The 18,004-nt window shown below is 44.0% G+C and overlaps 1 protein-coding gene across 1 annotated transcript in view; it reads left to right on the plus strand.

The window, feature by feature from the left end:
* Window positions 1–18,004, plus strand: part of PTPRT (protein tyrosine phosphatase receptor type T) — a 776,661-nt gene that overhangs the window by 203,592 nt on the left and 555,065 nt on the right. Inside the window, 1 exon segment of the mRNA XM_087853941.1 lies at window positions 2,590–2,883. Within this exon segment, the coding sequence (XP_087710067.1) occupies window positions 2,590–2,883 (294 nt within the window).

Genomic DNA, 18,004 nt, shown 5'->3' on the forward strand with positions numbered 1-18,004 from the left:
CGGTCTTTCTGTACATTTAAAAAAGGGAAGTGCTTACCAAAATAAATAAAGAAGAAAAATTGTGTGTCTCATCCCTACTTCTCTTTCTTTGAATTACTGGAACATGTGACTTCTAAAGAATGCTAATTATAAATCAGTGGTTACTAACAAAAGAGAAAACAAAACAATAATCTGATGGCTGCTTAGAGCCAAGTGGCTGAAGTGCTGGGATGTACTTCATGATGTATTCTTGAGGGGACAGAGGGAGGGAGAACCTCATTGGCTAGTCTGCACAGGGACATGCGGACTACTAAGTCATTTGAGATTAAGACATTTATTTACTCGAGGGAATGTTTGTTACTATATTGTACCTACCATCGGAAATTCATGAAAAGAGACCAAACATTTGGAAAGATTGATACTTTATTTTCTTTCTGGTGGTCAGCAATTTACTGCTAATGTCTGAAATAGAACAAAAACCATGGTGTAAAGTCGATGGGGGAGAGTTTAATGTGGCCACTTGCTCAAGCCCCAAAGTATTGAAGTCTGCTGCTCTTAATTCTGTCCAGGGCCAGCCTGCGAATAATTATATTAAGGAGTTGGGCAGAGTTGTCACAGAGCTACCAAATATCACCCTTGGGGCCCCCCTGGAAACTGATGGGAACGCTGGAGAGTTGACAGTGGTGATCAGAGTGTCTATATATCTAAAATGCACAAAGGATGAGCCCAGAAATTATCTGCCTGCCAACTTAACTTCTCTACCTGGAACAAATTATCCAAAAATCAATTTGCAAACACCTTTGAGATAACAAGGCCTTGAGTAATAACCTTCATGGCTTTGTAAAGAAAAGCATCTAGCTTGACTAATCTGCTTAATTTCTTTCTCTGACCAAATGGCAGGCTATAATAGAGGCAATCTGAAGTTGTCCCTTAAGATTTGCTTCAAGTCACACTGAGAAAATATTGTCCACCTCTGTTTCATAGCAATTATTCTGTCTCTGGAGAATCTTTGTGGCTAGGTAATTAAAAAGCAAACACGGAATGAGTCTGATCTACCCTGAGGCTCTCACCCGAGTTCCAGACAGAAATCTGTACCACCTGCCTTACCCGCCTGAATAGCCCAGAGGCCCTCCAAAAGTTCTTGAACACATCTGCATTGTACTCCACCCCCAGATGGCTCCTCCAACCCTCCACTTCCTAATTCTACTCCAAAAATCACTGACTTGTTCATATCCATTGACAGATCCCATTTCTGGCAATTGGTTCCAAAAAACATAAGGCAAGAAAAACTGGAGTCATTTACACAAAGATGTTCATTGCAGCATTATTTACCATAACAAACCTTGAAACAACTCACGTGCCCAGCAATTTGCGATGAGTTCGTGTGGTTACCTGACAGGTTGTTCTGTAGCTAATTAAGACAGTGATGACAGAATCCCTGTTGTCAACAAAGTCTTTACAATGTAATAAGTGAGGGAAGAAAAACATGGGGTCTCTGTGTTGCTGTAGCTGTATGCAAAAGGCTTAAATATATGAATGGAAGTTGGAACATGGAGAAATAAAAATGGCTATTATATTGTGTGGTAGGGAAGGGGACTTATTTTCTCTTTAGTCTTCTTTATTGTTCCACTGCTATTTTTTTTGCTGCAGACAAAAAATAACAAATATACACACTTTGATTTTTAGAAAATGGACATCTAGAGGCAAAACAGCTTTCCAAGGGAACAGCTGGTCTGGGAAGGCATAGAGATGTGGGTTCCATCCTGCCTCACCTGCTCCATGGTCTCCCATTAGGTGACTCCATTGCTTGGGTTCTTTGTTTGATTTTATCCATCAAAATGGAGGTGGAATATTTGCCCAAAGTAATGCATATGAGATTTCTTGGTAAATAAGGAATACAAAGTTAATGCTTATTTCTGCAGCTTTGCCAGTGGGCTAAGAATTGCCAGAAAGACCCACCATAAGTGCTTATTGAAATGCTCCTTTATTTAGCTGAAGAAATAGAACTTAATGGAATAGGGGCAACTCATAGCAGATGCAGGTTAACTCCGCATGACTTTTCCCTTGACCCTCAATGCCCACAGGGACCACTGTGCCAGTGACGCTCTCCCTGCTGGAGGGGACCCGCTGGAGTTGAAGAAGCTAAATTTTTGCTGTGCCATCATCCTTTTGCTACTTAGGCTCCTAGCACTACTTGGGGAGAACTTCCACTAACAATCTGTGTGTTGCTATGAAAGGAATGTTTGTATATCTCAGACTCGCCTGGACTTTGAACCAAACTCCACTTCAGTAAAGACATGTTCTCATTTGAGGATGGAAAGCAGAATATTAATCCAGGCATCTTTGCTGTGTTCTAGAAAAACCATTTACCCATTATTGCCTTCTTTCTTTATTTTCTTTAAATGAAGGAGATGTGCTAGTGTGGGAGAAGAGATACTGACTCAGGTATTTACATACAAAATGAAGTAGGATGTGAATGGCATTAAGAAAGGGGTGTGAGTATGTATATGGCTCTCTCTGGAATTCTGTCCTTGGCCTTATTCTTATGCTTGGATTCTTCCCCGTAAACCACTTTGGTCTGACATCCTTTGCTGATTGCTTGTCTTCCAGAACCTCCCACACCCATCGCCCCCCCGGAGCTGCTGGCCGTAGGGGCCACCTACCTGTGGATCAAGCCAAATGCCAATTCTATCATCGGCGATGGCCCGATCATCCTCAAGGAGGTGGAATATCGCACCACCACGGGCACCTGGGCCGAGACCCACATAGTGGACTCTCCCAATTATAAGCTGTGGCATCTGGACCCTGATGTGGAGTATGAGATCCGAGTGCTGCTCACACGACCAGGGGAGGGAGGCACGGGACCACCAGGGCCTCCCCTCACCACCAGAACCAAGTGTGCAGGTAAGAACTTCAATTATAGCTCCAGTTTTGAGAGGTTGGGCAGTCGCCCTCAGTTGATCCTCCTCTTGGCTTTCTGTGACAATCATTCCGAAACTTCTCTGGTGGGAGTGTGCGTCCTGTTGTAGAGAGCAACAGTCAAGGTTTTGGTCTTGCCTTAGAGGACCTCCGGGCTCCGGTGGTAACTCTGGAGATGGCCGGGCTTTGACTGTGATTCATAGAGCCGTCTGACTCCAGCTGTATCAGGGAGACCTTCCCAGTCCTGACAGTGTTTCCAGTGGGACATTGGTTCTGTCTCTGCAAGGACGTCTGGTGTGTCTGTATGTCTGAGGCTTCCTAGTGCTGAAAGCGTCCCTGAGGGCCTTTGGTCTTGTGTCCCTGAGGGCTCCTGGCCCTGTGTCCCCAAGGGCTCCTGGTCCTGTGTGCCTTGTAAAGGCCTTGTTTGAACTGTATCCCTGAGTGCTTCTGATTCTTGTTATATATCTAAGGTGTTTATGATTTCAACTTTGTCTCTGAGGACCCCTTGGCTGGGCTTGTGACCCTAATGAGCCCTTGGTTTTCATAGTTTCCCTGATGGTTCCTCATTCTGTCTCTGAAGGGTTCCTGGTGCCAACTATATCTTGAGTCCCTCCCGGCTCTAAGCGTGTCTTTCAGTGGATTCTGGAACCGCGTTAGTCCCTAAGAGCTTTCTGGCTCTGTATCCTATGGGGCTTCCTGGTTCCAGCATGAGAGTCTGGACTAGGACTGTCCCAGGGTCCTCTGGATTCTGTATCTCTGCAAACCTCCTAGCTCCGTGCACTCTGGGGGCTTGGGGCTCTAACGATGTCTCTGAGGTTTCTGGATGCTGCTTTAGAGTTTGGTGTCTGGGACTATGTCTAAGGGAGTTCTTTTGATCCAACTGTATTGTATCCCTGGAGACTCCAGGCTTCTATGGTGTTTCTAATAAGGGGCATTGGCTAAAATGTATCTCTGACTGTATCCCTGAGATGTTCAGGCTCTGGATGTAACTCAAGAAGTTAAAAGAACTCAGTGTTTTGTTTTGTTTTTCCTTCGTATCACATTATTTATGTAATCTCATTTTTCTCCTCTAACCATTTGATGTAAGTACTTTTATCTCATATATATGTGAAGAAATAGAGACCCAATATTTTCAAACTTTTTGTCCAAAGTCATAGAATTGACCCAGGGGCACAGTCAGAATTTGCATTCAGGTTTTTCTGACCCTAACGCCATTGATCATCGGTCTCACTACAATGAAAACAGAGAACTTGCGTCATCAGCATGGAATACAGAGCTTATACCAGCCTGCCAGGGAAATGGAGGCATGAACTATTGGCTTCCACTGGGAAAAGAGTCACCAGTGGCTTCTGGGTGGGGAGCAAAAGACCCATCAGCCCAGCGACCCTGTGAAACAAAAAAAACAAAGCAAAATACAATTAGTTCTACTCTAACATGACATACGTGTCCCTAAAAATCATTGCGGTATGGAAAGTTATGCAGTAAAAACCATCAGGGTAATGGGACGAAGTAGGATTGGGGCACAACACTCCTACAGCATCAGCGACACGTTTAAAAAGAGAGGAAAGTAAGTAAAAGTGATGGCACAGTGTCACACATGTTAATGGTTTAGGGTATGCATACATCCTGCAGTGTATACGGGGTGCTTCCTTGAAGGGACCCCAATTCTGCTTTGGAAGTGTGTGTCAGAAAGGTTGCAGCCTGTGGGCAACAGTGGTGGTGAAGAGTGCCTTCTGAATGTGGTGGAAAGCCGGGACATCCGCTGTGGATGGATGTGGCTCTTAGCACGCCCGGCCAATGGACATAGCAGGTGGATGGTTTGAGGTGGGTACATTCTGTGTATTCCTATGTGGCTCTGTTGAGCTGCGTGCAGTTTTCTGTTTCAGTAGTGTTTTCCATACAGAATCACACACAGCAAATGTGACATTCGTGTTATGCTCAAATTGTCTCCTGATATGTCAATCGTGTTGGAACACATTCACGCTGTCAAAACGAGAGCGATAGCAGAATTGACTGTAATCATTCGTAAGTACCTCAGCAGTGCATCTTGATGGTGTGGAACCCAAATTGAGTGAGGATGTCCATTGCTTGGGAATATTCCTTTGAATGTTTTTGAACCACTGTGATAAATGGAAATGCCATTTTCTTGATTATTTTCTAAAGCGGGCCTTTTGTAAAATTCCTTATTGAAACCCGATTATGAAACCTACTATTTTAGAAGGACATAAGATTATGTTATTAAAGTAGGTAATACCTTATCTCAGCTTGGCAATTCAATATTCATCCATAAAAGTAATTGATTTGATTCTGCCAATGAGACTTTTCTCTTTCCACAGGGCAAATCTAAAAGTTTCCAGGGTTTTTGATCTTTATAAATGATACTCCAAGTACTTTAGCAGCCCCCATGGACTTGTTTGCTGATGGTCATATAATACATTTTGAAATTCAATCGCAACATGATCATCTCAATAAAAATTTACAATCTATTGCAAACTGTTGCCACGACTGTGTAATGGATTTTACATGTTGAAAACACAATTGTCTATCACTATAAAAATTATGAGTTGAAATGCTGTTTGTGGTTTTATATTTCAAAAAATGTTGGTGTTTAAGTAAGTTACAGCTAAAATCTTAAATAACCCACATTTCACAAAACATGTCATCAAGAACATAATCTTCTTTCCCACATTGCCACTGATGGTAGAATGTTCTTTGCCTCATAATTAATTTTTAAGTGGATTTCAGGGCTGGTATCCATTTTGTGGATGCTGTTTATTGGGGTTGGTACTCTGAGTCCCCCCCCCCTTTCCTTTTTCTATTATTAATCACACTGGAAATGTACTCATTATTTTGCAAAAAAGAAAATGAGAGAACGTGGAGTGTGGAAGGTGTAATTTCTGCCCAGAGGAATTTACAGACTCAGTTAAGATTCCAGCAAAACAGCAAAAAGGGCAAAACATAAACATAAAGTCGAATATTGAAATAGCATGCTTCGTGGAGAAAAACCAGGTCGCCATGGAAAGGCAGTGCTCTTAAAGTGGTCTGGAGCCCTGGTTCTCAAAGCAAAGTCCCTGGACCAGCAGAGTTAGCATCCCCGGGGGACTCGTTAGAAGTGCGAATTCTCAGGCCCCGTGCCCTGACTGAATGATTCAGAAATTCTGGAGATTCAGAAATCTCCCCTTGAAGGAACCCTCTGAGTGACGCTGAGGCACACCTACATTGAAGAACCACTGGTACGCCGTGCCACACCAGCATGCCCCTTTGGGGGTGTGTCCGTTATGCTGATCTTTAAGGCAGCTCCCAGAGGTAGACCGGAGAAAGACTAAGGCTCAGAATCATCAGACCAAAATCACAGATCAATTCAGTGTTTAGTGCTAAGTCTCTTGGCCCAGGGAGCTCCCCATGGCATGGTTCGATGGTGTCTACTCTCCATGTGTTCTCTGGAGTGTGAGCTTGGGTGGTAAGGAGACTGGCAGCTGTGGAGACCAGCCTCCTGGTCTAGTCCACTGCAACTGCAGGCCTTCCCACCAAACCTCTCTGGAGCCCCTTCCATATGCCAGACTCTGTGCTAGACCCTGGTGGCAGAGACTTAAAGCAGGAGCTCGGGCTACAACCCCGGGTATATCTCAGGAACATACTGGGGACCAATTCAGCAATGGCAGGTGGGGATGTATTGTGGTTCTTGTGGGTCTAGCAGGCACACTGGCCAGGTATGTCCTTGGTGCATCAGGAGCGGGGTCTCCCCTTTAAGGGTGCAGATGGTCAAGAGATTGGCCACACAGCAGCATCCTAGCCCAGTACTCTGGATTCAGAACAAGACTCTTAGCCAGTTAAGCCAGAACGTGGACAGATTATCGGATAGGGAATGTGGGGGTGAGATAAGAGGGCCAAAGACGATGTTCCTAGGCTTTTGGTTTGGATGGCTGAGAGATGAGTGGTGGAATTGCTTCCTGGGATGGAAAAGACAGTAGATGGATTCAGGGCAAGGGAGCAAGTTCAGGTTTGAAGATGTTGTGTGTGGGGTAAAGATGCACAGCAGGTGATAGCGTCTGGAAACCTGGAGCTCAGGAGAGACCAGCAGGCTACCTCTTCCTCTTCCCTGAGAACCACCTGATGGCCCCTGCAGTGTAGGATCAGAGGGACTTCTTAGTACCAGTGAAAGCAGTCTGATTTTCTTTTTTCATGCTATTCCCTGGAGATGCCCCATTCGTTTGTGTTTTTCATTCATCATTTTGTTCTTTTGCTCAGTGTAGCCATTTGCCATCCTTCCTGAGATACGTACAGGTGTGGGCTGCATATGTAATCATGTGCCTCAAAGCGCTTTGAAAAGCTCAAAATACCCTTCAGATGCCTGTAATAAAACAAATGATTATCGGTTGCCGCTACTGTTTGGGATGTGCCGATTATGAATTGTTGAAACAGGAAGCCTTGCATATCCATTTCTCTGGACTGATTGGCAGGTGAAAGGGTGGACCCTATTCTTTTGTTCTTCATCATCTCATGGGAAATCCCGTTTCAGAACCTGATGATCCTGGTCTGGACCCTCAGAGGTTTTCTTGTCTAGAACGGCGGGTGGTTTGCTCTGGCACACGTCTAACAGCAGACATCCAGGGATAGGACTTGGGTTCTAGGAGGACTGTCTGTTGCCCATCCAGCCTCCACCTCGGGTGCTGTCTCTGATGGGACGCTTAAGCTCTCCCATAGCAGACCATTTAACTCTTCAGATCCTGGGGGGTTGCTGTTACTCTCTACCTAATACTAACTGGTTGGAACAAAACTCCGGATGGGGTCCTATGTAGGAGCAGAGCATCCTATAGGTTCAAAAGAGCAGAGACTGCTAGCATCAGTCTCTGAGAGCCGAGGTCAATGGCACTGGGAATGGGGGCCAGGGCCAGCAATTGGGGAAGGCCAGTGAGATGCAGAGGGGTGTGCAGACTCATCCCTGGTCCAATTCATCTTTCCTCCAGGTACCCCTTTTAATGGCCTGAGCACCTGCTTTTTGATGCCTTAAAACTCTCACGCAGCATCACACAGAAGAAATCATACCTCATTGTCACCCAGTCTGGCTCCATGCAACACCCACTTAGATATGCATCTGATTTTACTCCCAGGAGACATATTCCTCCTTATCTCAGAAACAGCTCCTCAGCAACCCAAAGTTACCTTTCTTATGCTCTGGAAATCTCTTCCCTTCATCCTCAGAAGCCCTGCTGGAGCCAGACTCTAGGCAACAACCGTCACTTCACGGTTGTGGAGCCACAAATCACCGATGTGGCAAAGCCACATGATCATGACCCCCCCCCCCCGATTGCTTACTCCTTGTAGATCAAAGGCCCCATTGCCTGGGCACCCTCTTCATCGTGGGCTCGCAGAGTTCAGGTTTTCCAAGTGGAAAGTGATTTTGTGCGGCCCGAAATGTGACATACGCTGCTGATTTGGAGAGCTCTCTTCTTCTTCCCTCCACCTGAGGTTTGATTGCACATTATGTTTTAGTTACATATTTATGGATTCCTACTTGAAGTGATATGTGTCTGTCTCTCTTCTCTAAGGGAATAAAAAGGAGAAATTCAAATTGCTGGGCTCAATGAAGTGAGAGTAGTCATTAGAATTGACTGAGAAGAATAGGGGCTTTAGCGCCAAGAAGAATCTGGTTTTTATTTCCAGCTGGTACTTGCTGTCTCGATGACCGTGCACCTGTCTGTGGCTCTGCTGCTTTTCTTCATCTACAGGAGATTACAACACACTGTTTTGTGGTGAAGCCTCAGTGAGATAAGTTAGAAGCCTGGCCGAGAACCCAAAACATAGAAGCCACTTAATGAACATTATTTGGTAAAAAGAAAAAAATCCTCAGACCCAGGAAGAAGGGTGTCAGGATCTAAACCGATTGCTTTCATTCTGGTGGGATGGACCCTGTCGTAAAGGACTTCTCTAGTGTGTTGTCCTTACTCTCTGTGACAGCGGTGGATGACAGCAGCAGCTCTGAGCTGCAGGGAAGATGTGAAAGGAAAGGCTTTGCAGGTGCTTTGGAGGCCTGGATGCGTGCTTGCAGGGTGCAGAGATGGCCCAAACGGTACCTGATAATAGGGTTCAGGGTGGAGTTGTGCTTTTTCCAATTTGGTCTTAGTCCCAAGTAAGAGAGAGAAGCTCGGTATCCAGCCCCATCTCTTTTCTGAGATGCCCATGCCTGTGAGCATGAGAGCTTGCAAACAGTGTGTGGAGGTGAGTCCTCGCCCTCTTCAGTGAGCACCCTCGGGCAGGCTCATGTTTTCAGTGCGACCTGCAGTTGTAAGGTGGAGTGGAGGCATAGAAAGCCAGAAAGAGGAATCGAGGGTCTAGAATATAGAACAAAGTCATCTAACCAGCATTTTTGCTTTTTTTCCCTTAAATTTCTATAAGCCGCAGCTTCCATAGGGGTAGTATTACGTGGCCTAACTCTTAGGGCTCTGAGTTGGAAGCAGATGGAACTTCTTTCTGAGCAGGATGGTGATGTGAGCCCAGACGTGTTAGTCCCATCTCTGTCCTGCCACGATCCTGGAGAGATTCCCCATGATCTTAGGGAAGCTCAGCAGGATCAGTGAGGAGTGGTCACATCGCCATCCCACCCAGAATCAAAGCAAAGTCCGAAGACCAACGGGGAGCTCTCCAACGCCGTGACAAGCTAGGGTAGGGGGGTCTTCCATGCAGGCCACACCGTGCTCAGAGGGACATCGTTGCCAGCGTCCTGCCCGTGAGCTCAGACGGGAGGCACCCACAGAAGGCGGATTAGGACAACCACTTGTGCACCGTGATTTGGAGAAGTGGTGCTCGTTCTTCCACTTTCCCTTTCCTTCCCTGCTTTCTCTGTCGTTTCTGTGCCTCCTTCCTCCCCTGGACCACAGGACCCTGGAGGAGAGATGCGGGGATGCAGAAGGAGAAAGCCTGCTCTCACCGTACATGGTTCAGGAGTTGCATGAACCAAGGGGTACCTGCACTCAAGCAGGCATCTTCTGGGGCATGAGCTGTCCCTCTCCTCTTCTTGCAGACCCTCTCCCCTTCCCCTTTCTGCACACACGACGTTTACAGGTGGCTACCTTGGAGCCCCTCACTAGGTTTAGGGAAGATGAGGAGAAAAGCTAAAGCCTTCTTCCCTTATACCTATTTACAACCTCCGGAGTCTCTCTTCACGGTCTACGCAGCCTACTTGTTGTGTGGGCCAAGTGTGGTGTTGGAGTGGAGAGGGAGGGTCCAGTTGGGTGCCTCTTATGGTCTCAAAAAGGACATCTGGAAGCGCCTCAGCTGTCCTCTGGAGGATGTGGTAGTACTTACTCCTTAATCTTGGTTTTGTAGCCTTGGATAAAATTCCCAGGTAACAAGAAAAACCCTTACTAAACATCCTGTTACTTTTAGATTTTTCTGCTCCCCCATGATCCCTAGAGAGCTAGGGCCTGCCTGGAGGGTTAAGTACAATAAATCAACAAACATACCCTGGTAAATACTCCCTGATTCTTTCTAACTTTGAAAATTGAGATTGGAAGATAAAATGAGCCACGGAGAGAGGTAGTATTGATGATGATAAAAGCTAATATGTTTGTTTTTTTGCTTATCAAACTTGCAGGATTAAAAAAAATAGCTCCCAAATACTTTAAAATTGGAGTCATTCTTCTACCCATGAAAATCTTGAGCCAACAACACAAAGAAGATGTATGACTATGGTAATGACAGACATGGTCACCCAGTTTGAGTTTCTGTGAGATGCAAGGCCCATAGCATTGAGCTGGTTTGGAGGAATTTACTTGGAATTCTTATAGCGACCTATTGGGGTGGGTATAATTTCCTCCACTGACTGTCTGGAAAGTAAGTGACTTACCCAAAGCTATATACCTGACCAGGGGGCCTAGCTGCGAACCGAGCATTGAACTACATAGCTACAAAGCTCAGGCTCTTTCTAAAATGACTCCCGGGATCCAGCATCATTATGAAAGCATAAGGCACCACGACCATGTTGGGTTTATTCCAAAAAGGCACTGATGAAAAATGTTGAATACTGGAACAACTATTAGTATAATGCCTCCTATCAGTAGGTCAAAGGATAAAAACCATCTGATCTTCAGAGAGGCTAAAAAGTAATTTGAAAAAGAAATCAGCCTTCATTACTGATCAGAATTCTTAGTAAGTTAGGGATGGAAAGGCACTTTTTTTTTTTAATTTCTAGGAACAAATATTCTTTTTTTTTTTTTTAAAGATTTTATTTATTTATGTGACAGACAGCCAGTGAGAGAGGGAACACAGCAGGGGAGAGGGAGAGGAAGAAGCAGGCTCCCAGTCGAGGAGCCCGATGTGGGACTCGATCCCGAAACGCCAAGATCACGCCCTGAGCTGAAGGCAGACGCCTAATGACTGCGCTACCCAGGCGCCCCTCTAGGAACAAATATTCTTATAGCCTCAAAGCCTAGAGAATAAACTAAACAAACAAACAAAAAAGAAGTTATTAGGATTTCCAAGAGATTTGGCAGTAGGGTCAGACACAAAGCAAATAAACAAAAATCAGTAGCCATATGCCAGTAATAACCATATAAAATATAATGAAATGCATCCTGTTCTCAAATGCAATTAAAATATAAATACTTAGGAGTAAAACCAGAAATGTGCAGAAAGTATGAAAGCACACACATCTGTAAAACTTTACTGAGGATGATAAAGCAAGACCTGAATAAACGGAGAGATACATCAATGAAGTTGGATTAGCACATTTAATATTGTGAGGGTATCAGTTCTCCCCAAATGAATTTATAGGTTTAATTCAATTGCAATCAAAACCTGGATTCTTTGTGGAACTTGACAAAGTGATTTCAAAATTGATCTGAAAATAATATAGAGGAGAAGGTAATAGAATGGTTTAAAAAAGTTGTGTCGGGGACACCTCATTGTGAAATATCAGTATGTGATACAGCTATAATAATTGAAGCCCAGAAAATAATCCATTATGTAGTGAAACTAGCTGTTAACACTTATGTGAATGGAGAATCGCTTAACAAATAGTGTATTTGTAATTGGGTTAATAATTTGGAAAAAGTAGAATACATTGCATATATATTATGATATGCTAAATAAATTATGGATTAAGAACTTAAAAGAAGAAAAAAGCAAGAGCCAGAAGAAACTAAATATCATTCTTTTATTACGAGGGCCTTTCAGTTCTTTGAAACCGAACAAATATGCCATTGAGTCACAGTTTACAAATTTTACTATGTTAAAAGAAAAGGAGAAGAAAAACTTCTATATTAACAAAATTCAAAAAGCAAATGGGTAAGCTGGGTGTGGGAAAATATGACAGAATCGATCAGGAAGGAATAATATTCTCACATGAAAGAACTCTAACAAGTCAATGAAAATGTCATTATGCTGATAGGGGAAAAAAAAAAAAAAAGACCGAAAAGTATTGACAGGTAATTGTCAAACAAAATATGAATGGCGAAGAACAAATTTAAAATGTCCAATCACAGATAATGAAATTAATTTTAACCTATAAGATTACCAAAATATGTTTATTTTTAATCGGTAAAAATCGGCGTTGGCAAGGAGCAATGAAGCGATCTCTTAGAGGCATTTCTGCAGGTGGGTTAACTGGCACAGCACCTTTAGAGGACAATTCGCTAATTTTTTTTCTTCTAACAAAATAATCAGAGCTGCACAAAAGGAGCAGTATACATGGAGGTCGCCCTGCATTATTTATAAGGGCAAAAACTTGGAAGTCACTTAAATGCCCCAACAGTAGGAGCATAGTTAAGTAAGATTTTTGTGCATGCACACAGCGAATTCTATGCTGGCATTTACAAACCATGTATTTCACAGAATATCTAATGGTGTGGGTCAGTGTTCATGTGATGGTAAGTTAAAAAACGTCAGCTTGCAAAACTGCATATGTAATTACTGTCCCAGTTTTTTTGAAATATAAATATGCAGCCCATATATCAGTTGGTGAGTTTATCAGAGCTGTGAAGTATTGACCAGAATTCCCCATTCCAAACCCTGCTCCTGGTCTGATCCTGCCCCCTAGATTCCCAGGGGAGCACATGAACACCCTCCCCACCCCCATTCACTGCCTGCCCTGAGTTCTAGAACATCGCTCTGTTTCTCCTGGCTGTCCCAAGTGGACCAAATATGAAACTGGTCTCTCTCCACCACTCTCCCAAAGCTGCATGGACACAAGGCTGTTTCTTCTCTAGAAGCTTGGTGGAATACAGGCAAGGGATTGCCTTGCTCTGCTACCAGCAAACAACTTGAAGTCCTTCTGCAGACTTAAAAGGTCCTTGCAGTGGGCAGGGATTTTTTACCTTCTTCTGTCCCTCCCAGATCACTCAGGTGATGCAAAGTCTTCTCACTTCCAGAGCAGTTCCTCTTTCCTCTGATTGATTCCAGCTTCAGCTCCAGTCCTTTCTTTGCATACCTTTTACATTGACGTGAGCATTAAAAAGGAGCCTGGAGAGGGCGGCTAATGCTGAGATCCAATTTTTTTTCAATGAGAACAGCCTTCCCTTAAAAAAAAAAAAAGTTTTAATTTATCTGCCCTAATGTGCATGCACAGTCACACATACCATATATATGCTATATACTTGTATGCGTATATATGTAAATATATATATTCATTAAGATTGTGGGCCACTGTAAACAGTTTCTGTTTCACTGTTTGTATAAAATGTATGCAAATGAAAAGTAGGTTTCCTCTTCAGAGTCAAATGTGAATGTGAAAGATAGTTATAAATTGTAAAGCATTCTATAGAAATGTGAGAGGTTATTTTTGTCATAGTTAGTGTATCATTGACATTCTTGGAAGGTACGCACACTTGCTGAGCCCTGGGAGGCGAACACAGCTTTGTGCTGTGTTCAAATGGAGCAGGGGACAGTCAGATTAGGGGTTTGCCCCACCTGAGTTGGAATCCAGGTTTTGTCATTGGGATGCTGGGCAGCTTTGGGCAATTTGCTTAACTTCTCTGAACCATTTTCCCTATTAAATGTGGATAATACTGCTTACCTAACTGAATAGAGGTTAGGGTCATTGATATTAGTGATAGCTAGTAATGCCCTGAACCTGCTTGCAACCCCATAAGGAAGGTAGGTACCATCATCACCATCACTACCAATGTCCAGAGAGGTTAAGTATTTTGTTGCAAATCACAACGATTAGGAAGTGGCTAAAGTTAGAGCCCATGGAGTCTGACTCTAATTCCTGCTCTTACCCACCTGGCTATATAAGTGTAAATGCTTGGCACAATGCTCTGAACATAGTAGGTGCTTAGTAAATGGGAGATTTGGCAGTTGAACACCCTGGAGACTCTCTCCCTATCCAGTCCCTCCTAACAAGTGAGCCCGAAGACCTTCACTGCAGTGGGCTCAAGGGGCACGAAGGGTAGCCACTTGCTGTGCTCCCAAAGGAAAGGGATTGACTATACACACCACGAGAGAGGGAAGCCGGTGTCAGTCATGGTTTCTGCATCACACCCACCATTGCCTTGACCCACAGTCCTTCTGAGATGCTTAAGGGGGGCTGTGGCAGGAGGTGAGAGTGGAAGCTGGGGCGTCTTTCAGGACTCCGCAAGGAATGGCTGTCCATCCACCGTTGCCATGTAGATTTCCCTAGCTGGGGATGTCTTGGATCACTAGGGGCATATGCACTTCTTGCAACCAACCCTTTGCCCAGCTGTGTCCAGGGCTGCTACAGCTACCGCGGGGGCTGCTGCTGCTGCACTTCCTTCACTGTCCTCTTGATCTTCATCCTTGAAAAAAATGAAATGGTATTGACACCATAGCACAGTGTTTGAAAAGAGAACATACATTCCATATACCAATTAATATTTTCTTTTGCTAGTGCATATTCCCTTTCAATCACTGATCCCATTCTTAACATGTAATTATGTCCCGTGTGCCATTTATAGCCTTCTCCTGTCAGTCAGCACCATAAAGTTAATATTTTACAGGTTCTTAAAGAGTTTTCAATATTGTTTTAATGGCTCATCGTGTCCCTTAGAGTCTAATTACCATAACTTGCTCAATGATGCCTGTATTGTTGGATATTTGGGTGTTTCCAAAGTGTCGTCCTCTTCCAGCCTGTATACTTCTGTTTGAATTATTTTCTTAGACTAAATTTCAAAGGTATTAAAAGGTAGAGACGTCCTTATGGCTTCTGCTACATTTCACAGATTGCTTTCAGTAAAATAACTATGCTATTTTGTGATGATATGAGCGCTTTCAGTGTAACCTTGGCAGAATTGTGTACCGTGTTTTTTTTTTAATTTGCCAATTTCAGAGGCATGAAGTGGTATATCAAGTCTGTCTACAACCTCTGCTTCTGCGTGCTCTTCAGCCTGCCTCAAATGTGCCAGCTGCCACTCTGGTCTTTATTCCGTTCCTCAAAAGCCCTGGGGCCAAGCTATTTGGTGCCTCCAGGCTTTGCATGAGCTGCCCCCTCTCCCTGGAATTCTCTTGCCCCGCGGACCACCATCCTCCTTTCCAGGTCCCTTTTTTAAAGCTGACTTCATGGAGAGACCTTGCTTGATGCCCTGGTCTCAGTTTCCTACAATCTCCCTTTCTAACTATAACACCGTGTACAGAATTTATCCCAGTTTGTAATCATCTGATTATTTGTGTGTCTTTGTTTATTGCATGCCCCTTCCATTAGAACACACTCCCTAAGGACAGTACCCTCTTCTTTTCTGGTCACTAGTAACGTCTGGCACATCGTAGGCACTCAGTAGATAAGTGTCGAATGCATATTGGGAAGATACACATGTGCACTGTGGAAACTTTGGAAAATCAGAAATACACAGACAAAAATTGAAATGAGCCAACATGGCATCATCACTCAGCAATAAAAAGCCTTACCAAGTTGGTAGTTCTAATAGTTTCATGTTCTCATGTTTCCTTTAACTCATTAGTTTCATTTAACTCATTAATTTGTTTTTGTCTTTGGTCCATGGTGAGGTTTCAACCTGGTTTACATCTGTGTGACCTATTATCTCAGCACCACTGATGGAGTAAGTAAGCTTAGAGTGTCCCAAACAATGAGGGGCTGTGGAGCCAGGATGAGGACTGCGTTAGAGAGAGAGAAGGGTAGGAAGCCGGGTGCCTGACCCAAAGAAGCCTCTCCAAAAAAAGCCTATCAGAGTAAGGGTCCTAACTGCAAATCTCCTGACCTGGCATGGTAGCCACACAGCCGCCCAGACCACAGTTAAGGAGACTCATTTTGGGAGGAAAGCTCCAGGCCTGCCCAAGTATCCAGCACCACCTGTGTTCGCAAATTCCTTGAAGTACTATCCTTCTGGAGCCTTTATAGCATCTCTATCGCTCTTTGCTGTGACTGAGACTAACCTGGATGATTGCCCCGTTTTACACTGGGGGACATGGAGGTTCTCAGGAGTTAAGTGACTTTACCTAAATCTCAAATCTTGAGATAGCTGTGAGCTAACATCTCCTGACCCCAAGCTCTTCAGACTCCTGCCCTTTGGCCACCACAGAAGGTTTCTAAGTGCTGTGAATATTGGATTAACCACCTAGCTTGGAGGAATGGGGGGAGAGTGGTTTGCGGCAGAGGAGGCAGGTTCTGATTAATTGAATGTGTTTTTTTTTTATTTGAAGGTTAAGCAGCAAATCCATTTAAACTTGGCTCAGACTAGTTTATATGGGACAGTATATGAACTAAACACAATAAAACTGAGCCCAGAGGAATATCCCGGAGAAGAAGGAAGTCAATAATGTGACCCTTAATTGCCTTTTACAGTTGGTACATGTCCTTGATTTGACGACTGTGCCCATCCCAAAGCATCTGACCAAAGCGAAGCAGCTTGGACATCTAAAGGCCTCTTGCAGGCAGTACAGGGCCATCCCCCTGTCCTGAGCTTTGCTAGATTCTAAACTCCCTCAGGACAGAGCCTTGTGCTCTGTGTTTCGCCCCAGGATCTGGCTAGCGTATGCAGGGGTTTGAAGAATGGATGGGTGTGTGTCCTCAGTTAGGTGTGACTATTAAGGGAACAATGTTCTATGTGTTATGGGGGCTTTAGGATTCAGAATAAAAGCAGGACACTTGTAATATGCCACACAAAATGTCTCCAGAGCATGACACTTAATCCTGGCCACACATTTTCAGAGATACCAGATGAGGGAGATGACGTGGGAGAGTGCTGACCCAGTGCACGCGTGAGCTATGAAACCAGTCATGTGAGCAGGCTGGCGACGCTGACCAAAACATTTGCTCGCCAGTTAGGGAGACACTGATGCCTGGAGTTGTCCCGACTTCTGAACATGGTGGGAAGGTTAAGGCAGGTAGTCGTTTTTTAATGGCATTTTGTAGTGATGGTGAAAGAAATAGTTTCCATCATTTTTATTTTGGATGATACAGAAAAACGCTAAAAAAGAATAAACCCCAGTACTCAGAGATAACTACTCCAAATTTTGGTATAACTCTTCCAATTAGGTTTTTTTTTTTTTTTAACGTACATCTCCTTAGACAAACTTGAGCCAACACGTACACATTTGCTCTATCACTGATTTCTTTATTAAACAATGTGTAAGGAATATTTTCCCATGTACTTATGTATTTTTTTTTACTTCAGTGAATATAAATATGTCTTGAACAATTCCATGCATCAGGTGTGGAACTTGGTATTAAGTGTGTGGCATGATGAATAAAATAGACATGATCTTGGTTTTTATGGACCTTGAAGACTGTTGGGAGAGGTATATATTACATTTAATATATGGATACAGAAATACTGTCCAATGCATTATTTGGGGACTCCATATTTGCACATTCATCTCACTAACGTGTAGCTGCGACACCAGAATTAATGCTCATGTGTCCCACGGTCATTCGCAGACAGGTGCAGAGTCGTGGAAAAATTTACATTCCCGATTGAGGACAAACAAGGTCGGCGCTCTGCCTCCTGGTTCCAGGCCTCCTCCAGTAAACAAATAACCTTTTTGTGCTCTGTTTAGTGCCGTGTGTTTCCCATTTTTGTGCCTTTTGTTGGTGATTATGCTGTTTAAAATAGTCCCTAAGTGGGGCTGAGTGGCTCAGTCAGTTAAGCATCTGCCTTCAGTTCAGGTCATGATCTCAGGGTCCTGGGATCGAGCC

This window comes from Ursus americanus, chromosome 22, assembly GCF_024610735.1.
Source record: "Ursus americanus isolate L20-20 chromosome 22, mUrsAme1.1.p, whole genome shotgun sequence".
Classification (NCBI taxonomy): Eukaryota; Metazoa; Chordata; class Mammalia; order Carnivora; family Ursidae; genus Ursus; species Ursus americanus.